This window comes from Ursus maritimus, unplaced genomic scaffold, assembly GCF_017311325.1.
Source record: "Ursus maritimus isolate PB19 unplaced genomic scaffold, ASM1731132v1 scaffold_19, whole genome shotgun sequence".
Classification (NCBI taxonomy): domain Eukaryota; kingdom Metazoa; phylum Chordata; class Mammalia; order Carnivora; family Ursidae; genus Ursus; species Ursus maritimus.
The window spans coordinates 278,655-291,116 of record NW_024424341.1 but is presented as its reverse complement, the minus strand read 5'-3'; the positions used below and the strand labels follow the sequence as shown (position 1 = coordinate 291,116).

The window sequence follows — 12,462 nt, the reverse complement described above, 5'->3', positions numbered from 1 at the left end:
CTAGAACATCTGTGTTTCCTCCCCTCGGTCCACGCACCTCCTGCCAAACTGCTGGGCCTCCCACAGCCTCTGCAGCTCTTGGGGCAGCGGGCCCTGGAAGCATCTCGTCCACCGACTGCGAAGTTCAGGCTCCAGGCGTGGCCACCACAACTTCCATGAGAGAAAGATCACCAGGAAGCCGATCAGGGGAGGCTATACTTGGACCCCTCTTCAGTCCCTATAGCCAAGGGATGTGGAACTCTCGAGTGACCACCGAGGATGTGCGTGCACTGGCTGACAGCGGCAGCACGGCTTACGTTCCCCCAACGCCTCCTGCCTTCAAGGAGTGGTTCGAGGCAGTTCCGTGAGCTTTCTCGTCCTCGTCTGTAGAGGACACGGATGCCCCCACCGAGAGCTGGTGTTTTACACACGCGATAACTTTTGCACTAAGTTCCACCCCCGTGAGCTGCAGACTACGTATAAAGCCAAACTGCTCAGGGGGCGTGGCAGCTCAAGTCCCACGGCTCCTCGGAGAGCTGCGTGTTGTCAGGACTCCCCAGGAAGCCAGCGAGCGCCCTCCCAGGAGCCCCACACCCAGGTGAGGGCCAGGCCGACAGGGACTGGGCCGCCTCTCTTCTCACGTCCCGAGATGGGTGTCAAGACAACAGGCGGAGCCCAAGTCGGGGAGCTCAGGCAATTAGGTTAACCTTCGCCAAGGCAGAACCAGAGTGTAGCAACACCCAGACACACATGGTTTCCCAGCAGGCGTGCGTGGGCAGGGAAGCCTGTCATCCTACCTTCTGATGGGTTCGGTTGACCCCCTATTTCCTCGTGCATTTTCTCCTGAATGACAGCCAGGATACTGCCCTGGGCGCACCCTGAGAAGGCAGCTGTACCTACCAGAGCAGAGGTCAGGACTAGGGGGCACTCAGTCTGGCACACGGTCAGGATCAGGTCTGCTGTCAGGGAGGGGTTGCTGCTTTGTGAACAGGCATTGAGGAGCCCCTGCAGGAGAGAACATGCCAGAAGTTCAGTGGTTTGCATGCACACCCTGAGCCTAAAAGGCACATGGCTTTAAAGCACCACTGGCTATGAGGATCCAGCCCAAGTGGTCTAAGCAGGCGATTTGAGAGTGCAGAGGGCAACAGAATTAATTACCCGGAAGAAGTGGACGGTGATGTCGTAGGTCAGGGCACTTCCATAGGAGCAGAAGTTTCTCTGCAAAAGAGCATAGGCCAGTGAGAAAGGGACCAACGGGGCAGGGGCTGGGGACGGGAAGCGTGTGCCGACAGGGTTTAGCTGTGCTCACTGCACCACTGCTGACCATGGAGGTCCGGCTTCATGTCCACCCACATGGCTGGCCCAGAAGCTCGGTGTCTCACTGCCTATCCACATGGCTCCTCTGTGCAGCCAGAGCCCCCAGCCTGCCCACTTCGGCCCCAACACAGGCCAGGAGACAAGCGCGGCACTCCCTGATGGCCCTGTTGCTGGGATGGCAACTTGCCTCCCCACCTCTGGGTTCTTTGTTCTGCTGGCCCAGGCCTTCCTGAGAACTTTAAGGAAAGCAGCCTTTGCTAAGACTAAGGAACACCTAGTCTCATCTCCCCTGCTTTCTGAGCCACCTTTTAAAGCTCTGTGTCACTGAATGGAACCTTAGTTCAATCTCTAGTTGTATTTGTGCATTTTTAAAAACTGGAAAAACATCTTCAGGAGTAGAAGCTGTTCTGAAGTGTGTAGAATGTGCTTATTCCTGGTGACCTCACTGCCCCTGACTGGATGCATACGGGCTGTGGTCTTTCTGGGTAAGAGCACGGAGCATCTGACACTGGACAGTGTGTACAACAGAAGGAAGCAGGGCCAACTGGTGGGAATGGCAGTCCCCTCAGCACCACCGGCTTTTGTGTGCCTAAAACGTCAAAACTGGAAAGAAACAGAGACGCTTCGTTTGTAAGACATTATGGATCTTGATGGCTGAACATGGAGGAAAGCTGTAGAAAGGGACTGAGGAAGGGAGCCACAGCCGGAGCAGTACCCCATTCTTTCCCTCAGCAATCCCACATGGTCTGCACGTACACTGAATCAGTTGGCTCAGAGTGACCACAGACGAACTCCCGAATCCAAGAACCAGCCCTCAGGGATAGATCATCCCAGTCCCAGCATCCCGAGGTTGTTTGCCCACACCTACCAGCTCAGAGTTGACCAAGTGGAAGAACTCCGTGCAGTCAGGGGCGGCTGGCTGCTTGGCCTGGGGGCTGCCGACGAGAACAGATGGGGGCAGACGGAGGAGGATCCTTGCAAGGAAGAGCTGCATCAGTGGTGTTGGCACACCCTAATGACTTCACTCCTTGAGAGCTCAGACTCAGATCGGTAATGACCCTCCCTACTCGCTCTGGGAACCAGTCCCCAACTGGGGCTGTGTGCTGAGCACCTGTGCCCTGCTGGGCCCACTGCCAGCATTCACAGTGTCTTAACCCCAAGAGCCATTTTTACGTGGCACAACAGCCAAGTAAAAAGGTGCACTGCATTCTAACGAAGCCGTTGCTGAGAACTGGGGGACTACATGATTTCAAGCTCATACATACGCTACAGTGAGTATCTGTAAGCACACATGGCTTCCCTTATTCTGACATGCATTCTTTCAGTTACATCTTTCAACAGAGCAGCTCCTGGGTCTGAAGGGGAAGGCTTTAATCCAAAGCTTCAGACCCTGCTCTCTCCATCGGAACCCCAAAGAGAAGATGCTGTTGCAGGCTGGGAATCGGGGACAGAAACAAATGACCAATGGAAAAGAAAACTCAATGTAAAAACAGACTTTCTATATGGCGCCGTGTTACCATTTGTACACAAGTAGCTCCCGCTGTCTCTGCAGGTGGGCGGCCACGTCCCACCCGCTTGCCAGAGCCTGGAGGCGTCTGCGGAACACTGTGAAAAGGAAGTGCCCCCGAGAGGGAGAGCGACTCTGGGATGCTGCTGGGCCCTGTTCCAGGTCAGCAGCCATCTCCTGGAAAAAACAAGACCAAAGCGTTCACATGCTTTTATCGCTGGTTCCAGGTGATTGTCCCCAAATGGGAAGGCAGAACGTTCTCAGGGCTTACTGTCAGCCGCAGTCGGGACTCTGAAACGGGGTGGGTGGGCTTGGGAGAGAGGTCTCCCAAGAGGAGCTAGGAATGAGTGGGACAAGGTTTTTTACTTGGAAATCACTGACAATTGCAAAAACAGAATAAGAACAGTACAGTGAGCACCTTTACCAGATTCCCCCACGGCTAACACTTCACTGTTTATCATTCGCTCTACTATACACGTACAGGTGCTGCATGCACATAACCCGAGGGTGAACTGCAGGCGTAAGGCGTGTACACAGCAGGCGCTCAATAAAATGCCCACTAACTGAAAGCACACACGTGTGCAGACAGAACAAGCCAAGCACCCACGTCGTAGCAGGATCCCTGCCACGTGTGACCCCAGCCCCATGACCCACTCTGTCCGCCCCCCCACTCACTCTTCCTACCACAGCCAGGTAGGACGGATGTGGAGGACGAAAGGTCAAGATGAGGGGGTTGGAGGGCTGGGATCCCTTTTTATGGGATGTTTTATGCAATTTGTGGGTCAGTCACCCAGTGTCCCAGGCCACCCCCTCCGTGGTTTCAGTCACTTCCCATAGTTTCTCAATTCAAATGCTCGAAGAGCTGCAGCAGAACCACCACCAGGAAGTGTGAAATCCACACACACTCCTGTCCACACGGAGCCACATGTGTACTCCCACAGGTACAGAGTCTCAGTGCACACTGCGGACACGGACACCAGAGGGGGCCGTGGTTGGCACTGGGGACCCCGGAGCCTACTCTCAGGGTCCGACTTTTATCGCCCCGACAAGACCTGAGGCAAACAGGCACTCTGACTGGGAACTGCACTTTTTACTTCGAAAGGAGCGCCCCATTTCCACACCCTCCTAAGTGCAACTGCTTTGGTGAAAATCCACTAGCCCATGGAGGTGCCAGGTGACCCTGTGAAAAAGCAGTCGTCTCTCACCCTCCTTTGCCAAGTGGAGGGTTATCTGTGTCATTTCTCAGAGCCTGACATCCAAATGGAGCAGTCATGAGCTCAAAAGCAGCAAGTGGTGGACAGCAACCCTTTTACTACCAAAGTTGGTATCTTCTCAGTTTCCTCTACTTTCAAATGTTAAATGTTCCTAAGCCTGGAGATGGTCTGGCACCACAGCTTTCATTTCTGTATTTTTGGGATATTCACTGGCGAAGTGTGCACACTGTCACTGTGGGCGTGGTCCATTACGTGTGTGATGTTAGTTTTCGTTCTGCTGGGCTGCATTAAGACTTTCATAATAAATATCTTAATAGATGACACAAATGCAGTGAAACACGCTGAATTTTACAGCTTCTAACTCACCTGCAATCTGAAAAAAATATCCCGATTTCCTGTACAGCTACCAAGAACCAAATCGGAATTCTCTGAACAGTTGTAACTCCTCAAACTGAAACAAAAACACAATAAAAGCCTCCTAAGTATCTCCTGATGTACAGGTGTTCCTACTTCTCCTCCTGCCTCCAGAGTGGTATGTGATCACAGAGCCAGGAAGTCCCAGGGGACCACATGACACCCACAGTCATTAACAAACAACAAACCTACAACAAAATATTAGCAACCCCAACCTAGTCACATCTAAACAGTTACATACCATATCCAAGTAGGATTTATTCTAAGAATGCAAGGTTGGTTCAACACCCTAAAATCAACATACCAATAGAATATACATATCAATAGAATAAACAAAACCCATGTGAACATCTCAGACACAGATAAAACATTACACAAAATTCAGTACCCTTTCATAATAAAAACACTCAACAAACTAGGAGTAGAAAGGAACTTCCTCAAGCTGATAAAGGCCATCTATGAAAAACCCACAGTTCACATCATACTTAATGATTAAAGCTTTCCTCCTAAAATCAGAAATAAGACAAAGTTCTCCTCTTTCACTGCTTCCATTCAATACCACTGGAAGTTCTAGCTGGGACAGTTCAGCCAGAAAAAGAAATAAAAGGCATCCAGATTGGAAAGGAAAAAATTAAACCATCTCTATTCACAGATGACATGACCTTGTATACAGAAAATTTTAAAGAATCCACAATAAAAAACTATTAAAGAAAATAATTTTACAAAGTTGCAGGACATGCAATCAATATACAAAAATCAGCTGTATTTCTCTATACCCATGAATCATCCAATAATGGAATTAAGACAAGAATTCCATTTACGGGGCGCCTGGGTGGCACAGCGGTTAAGCGGCTGCCTTCGGCTCAGGGCGTGATCCCGGCGTTATGGGATCGAGCCCCACATCAGGCTCCTCCGCTATGAGCCTGCTTCTTCTTCTCCCACTCCCCCTGCTTGTGTTCCCTCTCTCGCTGGCTGTCTCTATCTGTCAAATAAATAAATAAAATCTTTAAAAAAAAAAAAAAAAAAGAATTCCATTTACAATGGTGTTAGAATACCTAAGGATAAATTTAGACAGGGAGGTATAAGACTTGTACAATGAAAACTATAAAACATTACTGAAAAGATTATAGAGGACCTAAATAAATAGAAAGACATCCCATATTCATGGATAGGAAGAATCTGTGTCATTAAAATGGAAATAATTACCCATAATTATCTACAGATACAATGCAATCCCTATCAGAATCCCAGTTGGTTATGTTGAAACTGGCAAACTGATCCTGAAATTCAGATAGAATTGCAAAGGACACAGAATCCCCGAAACAATATTGGGGGCGGGGAGTTGGGTGATCCACGTTTCCCGATTTAAAACTCCCTACAAATCTGCAGTAATCAAAATTGTGTGATATTGGCATAAGAATAGATGTATACACCACAAATCTTAAAAAAAAAAAAAAAAAAGAACAGATATATACACCAAAGTGAATAAAGAGTACAGAAATAAACCTTCACAGGTATGATTAACTGATTTTCGGCAACAGTGCCAAGACCATTTAATGGGGAAGGACAGTGTCTTCAACAAAACGTGTGGGGACAACAGGGTGTCCACATGCAAAAGAGTAAAGGTGGATCCTTAACTTATTCCATAAAAATTAAATCAAATGGATAAAAGACCTAAATTAAGGGCTAAAACTAAAAATAAACTGGACTTCATCAAAAATTAACACTTCTATGCATCAAAGGAGTGAAAAGATGACTCCTAGAATGGGAGAAAATATCTTCATCTCATATGTGATAAGGATGTGGTATCCAGAATAAAGAACTTTTAAAACTCAGTAAAACAACCCAATTTTAAAATGGGCAAAGGATGTGACATTTCTCAAAGATACACAAATTGTCAACAAGTAAATGAAAAGCTGCTCACCATCATTAGCCACCAGAGAAAAACAAATCAAAGCCATAATGAAAATATACCACTGCATATCCATTAGAATGGGTATTATCAAAAGATAACAATAACTATGTTCGTGACAATGTGGAGAAACTGGAACCCTCTGATACTGCTGGTGGGAATGTAAAATGGTACAGTTTTGGAAAAACAGTTTGGTAGTTCCTAAAAAAAAGTTAAGATATGATACAGCAGACTGATGAATCACAGACCTGTACCCCTGAAACAAATAATACATTATATGTTAATTTAAAAAAAAAGCCAATTGAAAGAAAAGAAGATATGACACAGCAATCCCATGCGTAGGGCTATGCCCAAGAAAAATGAAAACACAAGACCACAGAAAAGTCTGTACACAAGAGTTTGTAGCAGAATTATTCAAAATCAGTAAGTGAAAACGCAAATGTCTATCAACTAATGAATAAATAAAATGTGGTCCATCTTTCAATGGAATACTATTTAGTGATTTTTAAGAAATGAAGTTCAAATACATGCTGTAATGGAGACTAACCTTGAAAACATTATCCTGAGTGAGCCAGACACAAAGGACCATGTGCTTGTGTGATTCCATTTATATGAAATGTCTAGGATTGACACATGCATAGACACACAGATTCCATGGTGAGGGGGGCGTGGAAGGAATGCGCACTCACTGATTTCACTCTGGGCACACATTCTCGTTTCTCCCTCCCAAGAGAAAAATGAAGGACAAGAGGACTGGCCCCAACTTCGGTTGCCTGGTACTGAAGGTGCGGCTCCCAGCCACTAAGCACTGGTAGGAAAAATTCCAGTGCTGTTAGTTGTATTGCAACGTAACATGACTTGTGAGAGTTTTGCTAACTAGGAGATGTGTTTACAGATCCCGGTGGAGAACAGAGGGGCAGTGGGAAACATAAAGGCACCTGTCCTTCCTCGTGTCTTCAGTAACCATTTGCATGGACTGTGTTTCTTGGAGGGTAACAAGATTCGTTTTCTATGATTTAATATACGTCACCTAAAATGTGGGAAATGGAATTGGTTTTACTCACCATCTTGACACAACAGTCATGAGGACAAAGACCAATACAGACCAGCTCAGCAGGAACGCAAACCCAACGCAGCCTGCACGCTACAGGGAACTCTGCCGCCATGGCAGCCAGCCCCCGTTCGTGTTTCAGGCACCTGCGGTGCTTGCCACCTGCTAGCCTACTTGTTCCACCCTTTATACTTAGTGACCCAGGTGCCGGGTGACAAAGCAGAAAGACAAGTCATTGCCACTGGCAAATCCAGACAAAGAAAACAGATTCTGAAAACTTACCTGTACATAGAATAGACTCAGACTTGCTATCAGGCTATGTTCAACTGTATAACACAGACTAGACGGAGAGAAACCAAAACACATTCTTAGGACCACCACAATTAAACGTCATGATGCTTTTGGCATCAGCATTGCTAACCTTTGGCAGAAGTCTATCAGCACGTCGACAAGAACTGTGCACGCTGTCTGCAGCTCCCCGTCACAGCCCCCTGCGGCAGAGGGCTTGGGGAGGAAGTGCTCGTGGATCGCCCACTGGTGGAAGTCCCACCTGCAGGAGCAAATATCAAGGTCTGTGCTGAGAAAGGCTGCCAACCAGTGCTTCCTGTGGCCGCAAAGTGGGCCCACAGCCAGGGGCACAAGGGCAGGGGTTTAGCTCTGAGGGACTGGGGCTACAGGAAGGCCCTCTACCACAATCAGAACCCCCTCAGGGGCCATCCCCCTGGGTCATTATCCCAGGGTCTGCCAGCAAAGGTGTCCAGATCTGGACCAGGCCCTGCAGGTGCTCATAGGAAAGGTCCTGAGGATGTACTAAAAGTGCCTCCTTTTTTTTTTTTCTTTAAAGATTTTATTTATTTATTAGAGAGAGAGACAGCCAGCGAGAGAGGGAACACAAGCAGGGGGAGTGGGAGAGGGAGAAGCAGGCTCCCAGCGGTGCAGGGAGCCCGACGCGGGGCTGGATTCCAGGACCCTGGGATCAGGCCCTGAGCCGAAGGCAGAAGCTTAAGGACTGCGCCCCCCAGGCGCCCCAGGATGTACTAAGTGAGCGCCTCAGCCGGAGAAGCACTGACACTAGTCTGTTTCTGCAGAAAGAGCCAAACCAAGTAAGACATTGCCATATACCCACGAATGGGAAAGGGCTGGTGCTCTACCCACACCATCTGAAACTTGTACGAATGTATCTGTTACTTGAAGAATTAAAAAATAAAAGGTCTAAGCACAACTTCAACATACAGTGACCTGGGGGTAAGAAATGCTTATCGCAGATCTTCACACTAGAAAATGAATTCCTTCTTTTCCTAATGGAAATAGAGGACGAGGAGGGAAGGGAGGGGAGACCCCAGGACACGCAAACCCACACAAAAAGCACTCACAGGTGGCACAGACCTGAGGAGCACGCAAACCTCCATCGTATTGGGAAAGTAGGTATTCTTTCCACGGTTCTGACTTTATCTTTACCAGCCCCTTCTATAACCTGACACCACAAGACAGCATCCCATGCACGTGAGATAGGCCTCTGAACACACAGGGACAGTGGCTCAGGGCGGTTCACACTGACCCCTGCCCTCGGCTGCCCCCGGGGCCCCACCAGCTCCATTGTATCTACAGCACATTTTCCTCCCTGACCTCCGCATCCCCACACCCAGGGGCTTGGCAGCACCCCACTCTCACGCCCAGGACAGCACATCTCACCTCCCTATGGTCTGAACAGTTGGCCCCGGGACGCACAGGAACTCAGACCTTGAATCACCTGCCCCTCATGCCATCAGCTCAGGGTTAGCACTGCCTGCAGCCAGCACTTGCCAGTCCTCTGCTTGCCACTGTCTTCTTCCCGCGCAAGACAGCAGCAGGCTGGCTGCACCAGCTGAGAACCCTCTCAGGCTCCTTCAGCAGGACCCCAGACGGTCAGGACGCCACTGCAGCCTCTCACCACACTTAGCCTACCCTGCTCTCTCCCACCTAGGGGAAGCACATTTGCCGCCCCTGCCATCGCCACCCTGGGACCCGTTCTCACAGCCCTGTCGGGGTCCTGATCCATTTTAGCTGTCTACCTGTTTGTCCCCAGGCCCACTCAGGTGTACACGTGTGTGCAGCTGCTTGGCAAGAGCGCGCTGCCTTGTGCCCCTGTCTGCACAAAGGTGCCATAAGGGCAGGCTTGTCTCAGCACAATGCACCCCCACTTTCAAGAACATTCTAGAAGTGCCTGGCAAACAGGAGGAACTCAAATGTTTCTTGAATTAAGGAATGAATGAATGAAACTGTGCTCGTAAGTTATATGTTAAACTGAACATCGAGAATACAATGAGAAGACTTAAAGACAATGCAGAAAACCTTACAGCATTTGTGAAAGGCAGATCCCCCCTCTTAAAAGATTTATTCGAGAGAGAGTGCGCGTGCACGCACACGGTGTGCTGGGGGAGAAGGGGCAGAGGGAGAAGCAGACTCCCCACTGAGCAGGGAGCCCGACACGCCTGCATCCCAGGACCCTGAGATCATGACCTGAGCCAAAATCTAGAGTCCGATGCTTGACTGACTGAGCCACCCAGGTGCCCCAAGGCAGATCCCTTTCAACGCTTACCTTTCCGTATCTGAAAGAGAATCAAGCTCAGGTCGGATTTCTAGTTCCAGCTGTAACCAGTCTCTGTAAGTTAACTGAGAGAAAAGGACCACATGAACACCCTAGCGCGGACGGGATGCAGAAACCACAGGTCGGCTTGGTGACAGTGTGCTGTCACGGTTCCGCGAGGTCCGCTGTCACAGCCGGGAGCCTCACTGGAAGGCAGCTGTGCCTACGCTGGTCTCTCTCCTCCTGCCACCTCTTGCTTTCAGACTGAGGTTCCGCCGCCAAGCCCTGACGAAGAACTCAGATACTGCTTGTTAACTCAACGTGAAGCTCACGTAAACTGTTCAAACCGGTTCTCTTGAACTGAATTCTCCAACACGCTGCCTGGTTGTGAGCAGTCAGCCTGTGGCGTCTGCAAACCGCTCAGGTTACTGCACGACACCACCAGGAAAGAAATCATTTTCTAGTTCACCTGAGTTGGGCAAAGTAACCCAAGAATAAACTTGATGTAATAACATGCTTCAAATACTCATGGTGGCATGTTTCTTATTTTAAAATTCTTGGAACAGTTCCACTCATCAACATGGACTAATCTCAAAACCTCGCACTGTGTGTAATAAAGCACATCCCAGAAACACGTGTGCAGCGTGCTCCCTCTGTGTGAAGACCCACGCCAGGCAATATGGACACACGCACGTGAAACCAAGAGTCCATGATCACCCAAAGCCAGAGGGACGGTGGCCGCTAGCTGCGTGTGGGCAGCAAGTGTTCCCTATAGCGCCACTTACGCTGAACAAACACGGTCCCACCTGCTCTGGCATCACGGATACAATCAATAAAAGAACGGAATATATAATAAAACAACTGAGAACTTTTTCTCTGAAGGCCAAAATAAGCCGACAGGTATCCAAGAAATAAATGAAAAGTCATGAAAGGTAGCAGACCAGTAACATAGGCAGTTGGCCAGAGCAGACCAAAGCTCCCCGCGACTGTGCTGAGAAGTCCAACCCAAACTGGAGCCTGGCAGGTATGTTCAAAATACATTTTTATTCACCCTTAAAATCTTCCGCAAGATGTTAGCACTGGGGGAAACTGGGCAGAGTAGAAATGATCTTTCCATCTTATTTCTTACAAGTACGTGGGACTGTACGACACCGATTTCAAACAAATCCACTTCTGTGCTGCCCCAGCATCACCTGGCTGCCCACCATGTCCTCAGGAAACCCATCTACCCGCAGAACCCTGTGCGTTAGGACGAGGTGAGAAGCAGGAAGAGGGGCGGTGAGACCTACATGAAATTCTTTCTCCTTCAACAGTTCCTGGAAGGTTCTCTGCTTCCACAGACAGAGGGCGGCTCGCTGCCAGTCTGTGGATGGCAGGCACAGAAGGCTCCAGGGAAGGCCGGCTGCGTCCTCCTGAGAGGGGTGTTCTCGGGCTTCTGAGAACAGTCTGCACATAATGAACTGAAACTGAAGAGAGACAATAAACTGGCTGTGTGCCGCATGGCAGGTGGCTGGGAGACCCTGTGGACAGCCACAGCGGCCTGGCGAACCCCTTGTGCGGCACTCTGGGCACCCTGTGTTCAGTTACAGACGACAGTGACCAGCCCTGTCTGTAAATCTTTGCGCACATCTGTCTCCTGGGACTCAACACCTGGAGGCAGAATTGCTGGTTGTAAATTGTCCTCCACATGGCGGTGCGGATGCAGTCCCCCAGCAGTGGACGGCGGTCTTCTCGGCCTGGAGCTGGCACTGCTGTTTCCACCAAGAGACGCACGAGACTGTCGTGAATCCGCTTATGTTTGCCATTAGGAGATTAGACTTTTCCCTGTTTACTGAGCCCCAGGCTGCTTGCGGGGAGCAGGGGAGGGTACTGGCACACCCCTCAGAGTCTGGTAAGGTGGGACCAGGAGCTTCCTTGTCGGGGCCACCTGTCCTGATCTCTGTTGCATGCTTCGAAATGTGGGCACCTGGGCCTAAGTTCCTCAACACCGACGACAGGAGCGCCAGTGTGTCCCGACCCAACTTAACCTGTGGGCAGGGCCAGAGCTTCTCAGCGGATTCTAATGTGGAGCCTAGAACGGAGGGCGTGCTGGTTTCCACTGTAATCTCAAGCTCACTCTCGCCACTGAAGGTTTCTGACATACATCTTTAAATTTCTCTGGTCTTGGGGTGCCTGGGTGGCTCAGTCAGTTAAGCACACGACTCTTGATTTCGACTCAGGTCATGATCTCAGGATCATGAGATCAAGCCCGTGTCAGGCCCCCTGCTCAGTGTGGAGTCTGAGATTCTCTCTCTCCCCTGCCCCTCCCCCGAGTTGTGCCCCCCCCAAAAAAATAAAATCTTTAAACTTCTCTAGTCTTGTAATAAATACAACAAGCATTCAAGAGATGAGGGACTTCTTTTTAGAAAATCAGAATTCTTTTTTAAATAGAAAAATACTTTTCATGAACATTTATCCTTTAATATATCTACTTTACAAAAATCAGTACCTATTTTTTTTTTT

General features: G+C 49.2%; 1 protein-coding gene across 8 annotated transcripts in view; it reads right to left on the bottom strand.

Annotated features, from left to right (window-relative positions):
- Window positions 1-12,462, bottom strand: part of FANCA (FA complementation group A) — a 61,457-nt gene that overhangs the window by 10,067 nt on the left and 38,928 nt on the right. For all 8 annotated transcript variants that reach the window (XR_005835543.1, XR_005835544.1, XR_005835542.1 and 5 more), the window contains exons 28-36: window positions 11,250-11,426; window positions 9,973-10,046; window positions 7,816-7,944; window positions 4,384-4,468; window positions 2,814-2,980; window positions 2,165-2,270; window positions 1,138-1,197; window positions 880-984; window positions 38-150 (exon numbers count right to left, since the gene is read on the bottom strand). Coding sequence is in view for 5 of the 8 variants with exons in the window: in XM_040633113.1 (XP_040489047.1) it covers window positions 38-150; window positions 880-984; window positions 1,138-1,197; window positions 2,165-2,270; window positions 2,814-2,980; window positions 4,384-4,468; window positions 7,816-7,944; window positions 9,973-10,046; window positions 11,250-11,426 (1,016 nt within the window). In the remaining 3 variants the exon portion in view is untranslated. The remainder of the gene's footprint in view (window positions 1-37; window positions 151-879; window positions 985-1,137; window positions 1,198-2,164; window positions 2,271-2,813; window positions 2,981-4,383; window positions 4,469-7,815; window positions 7,945-9,972; window positions 10,047-11,249; window positions 11,427-12,462) is intronic.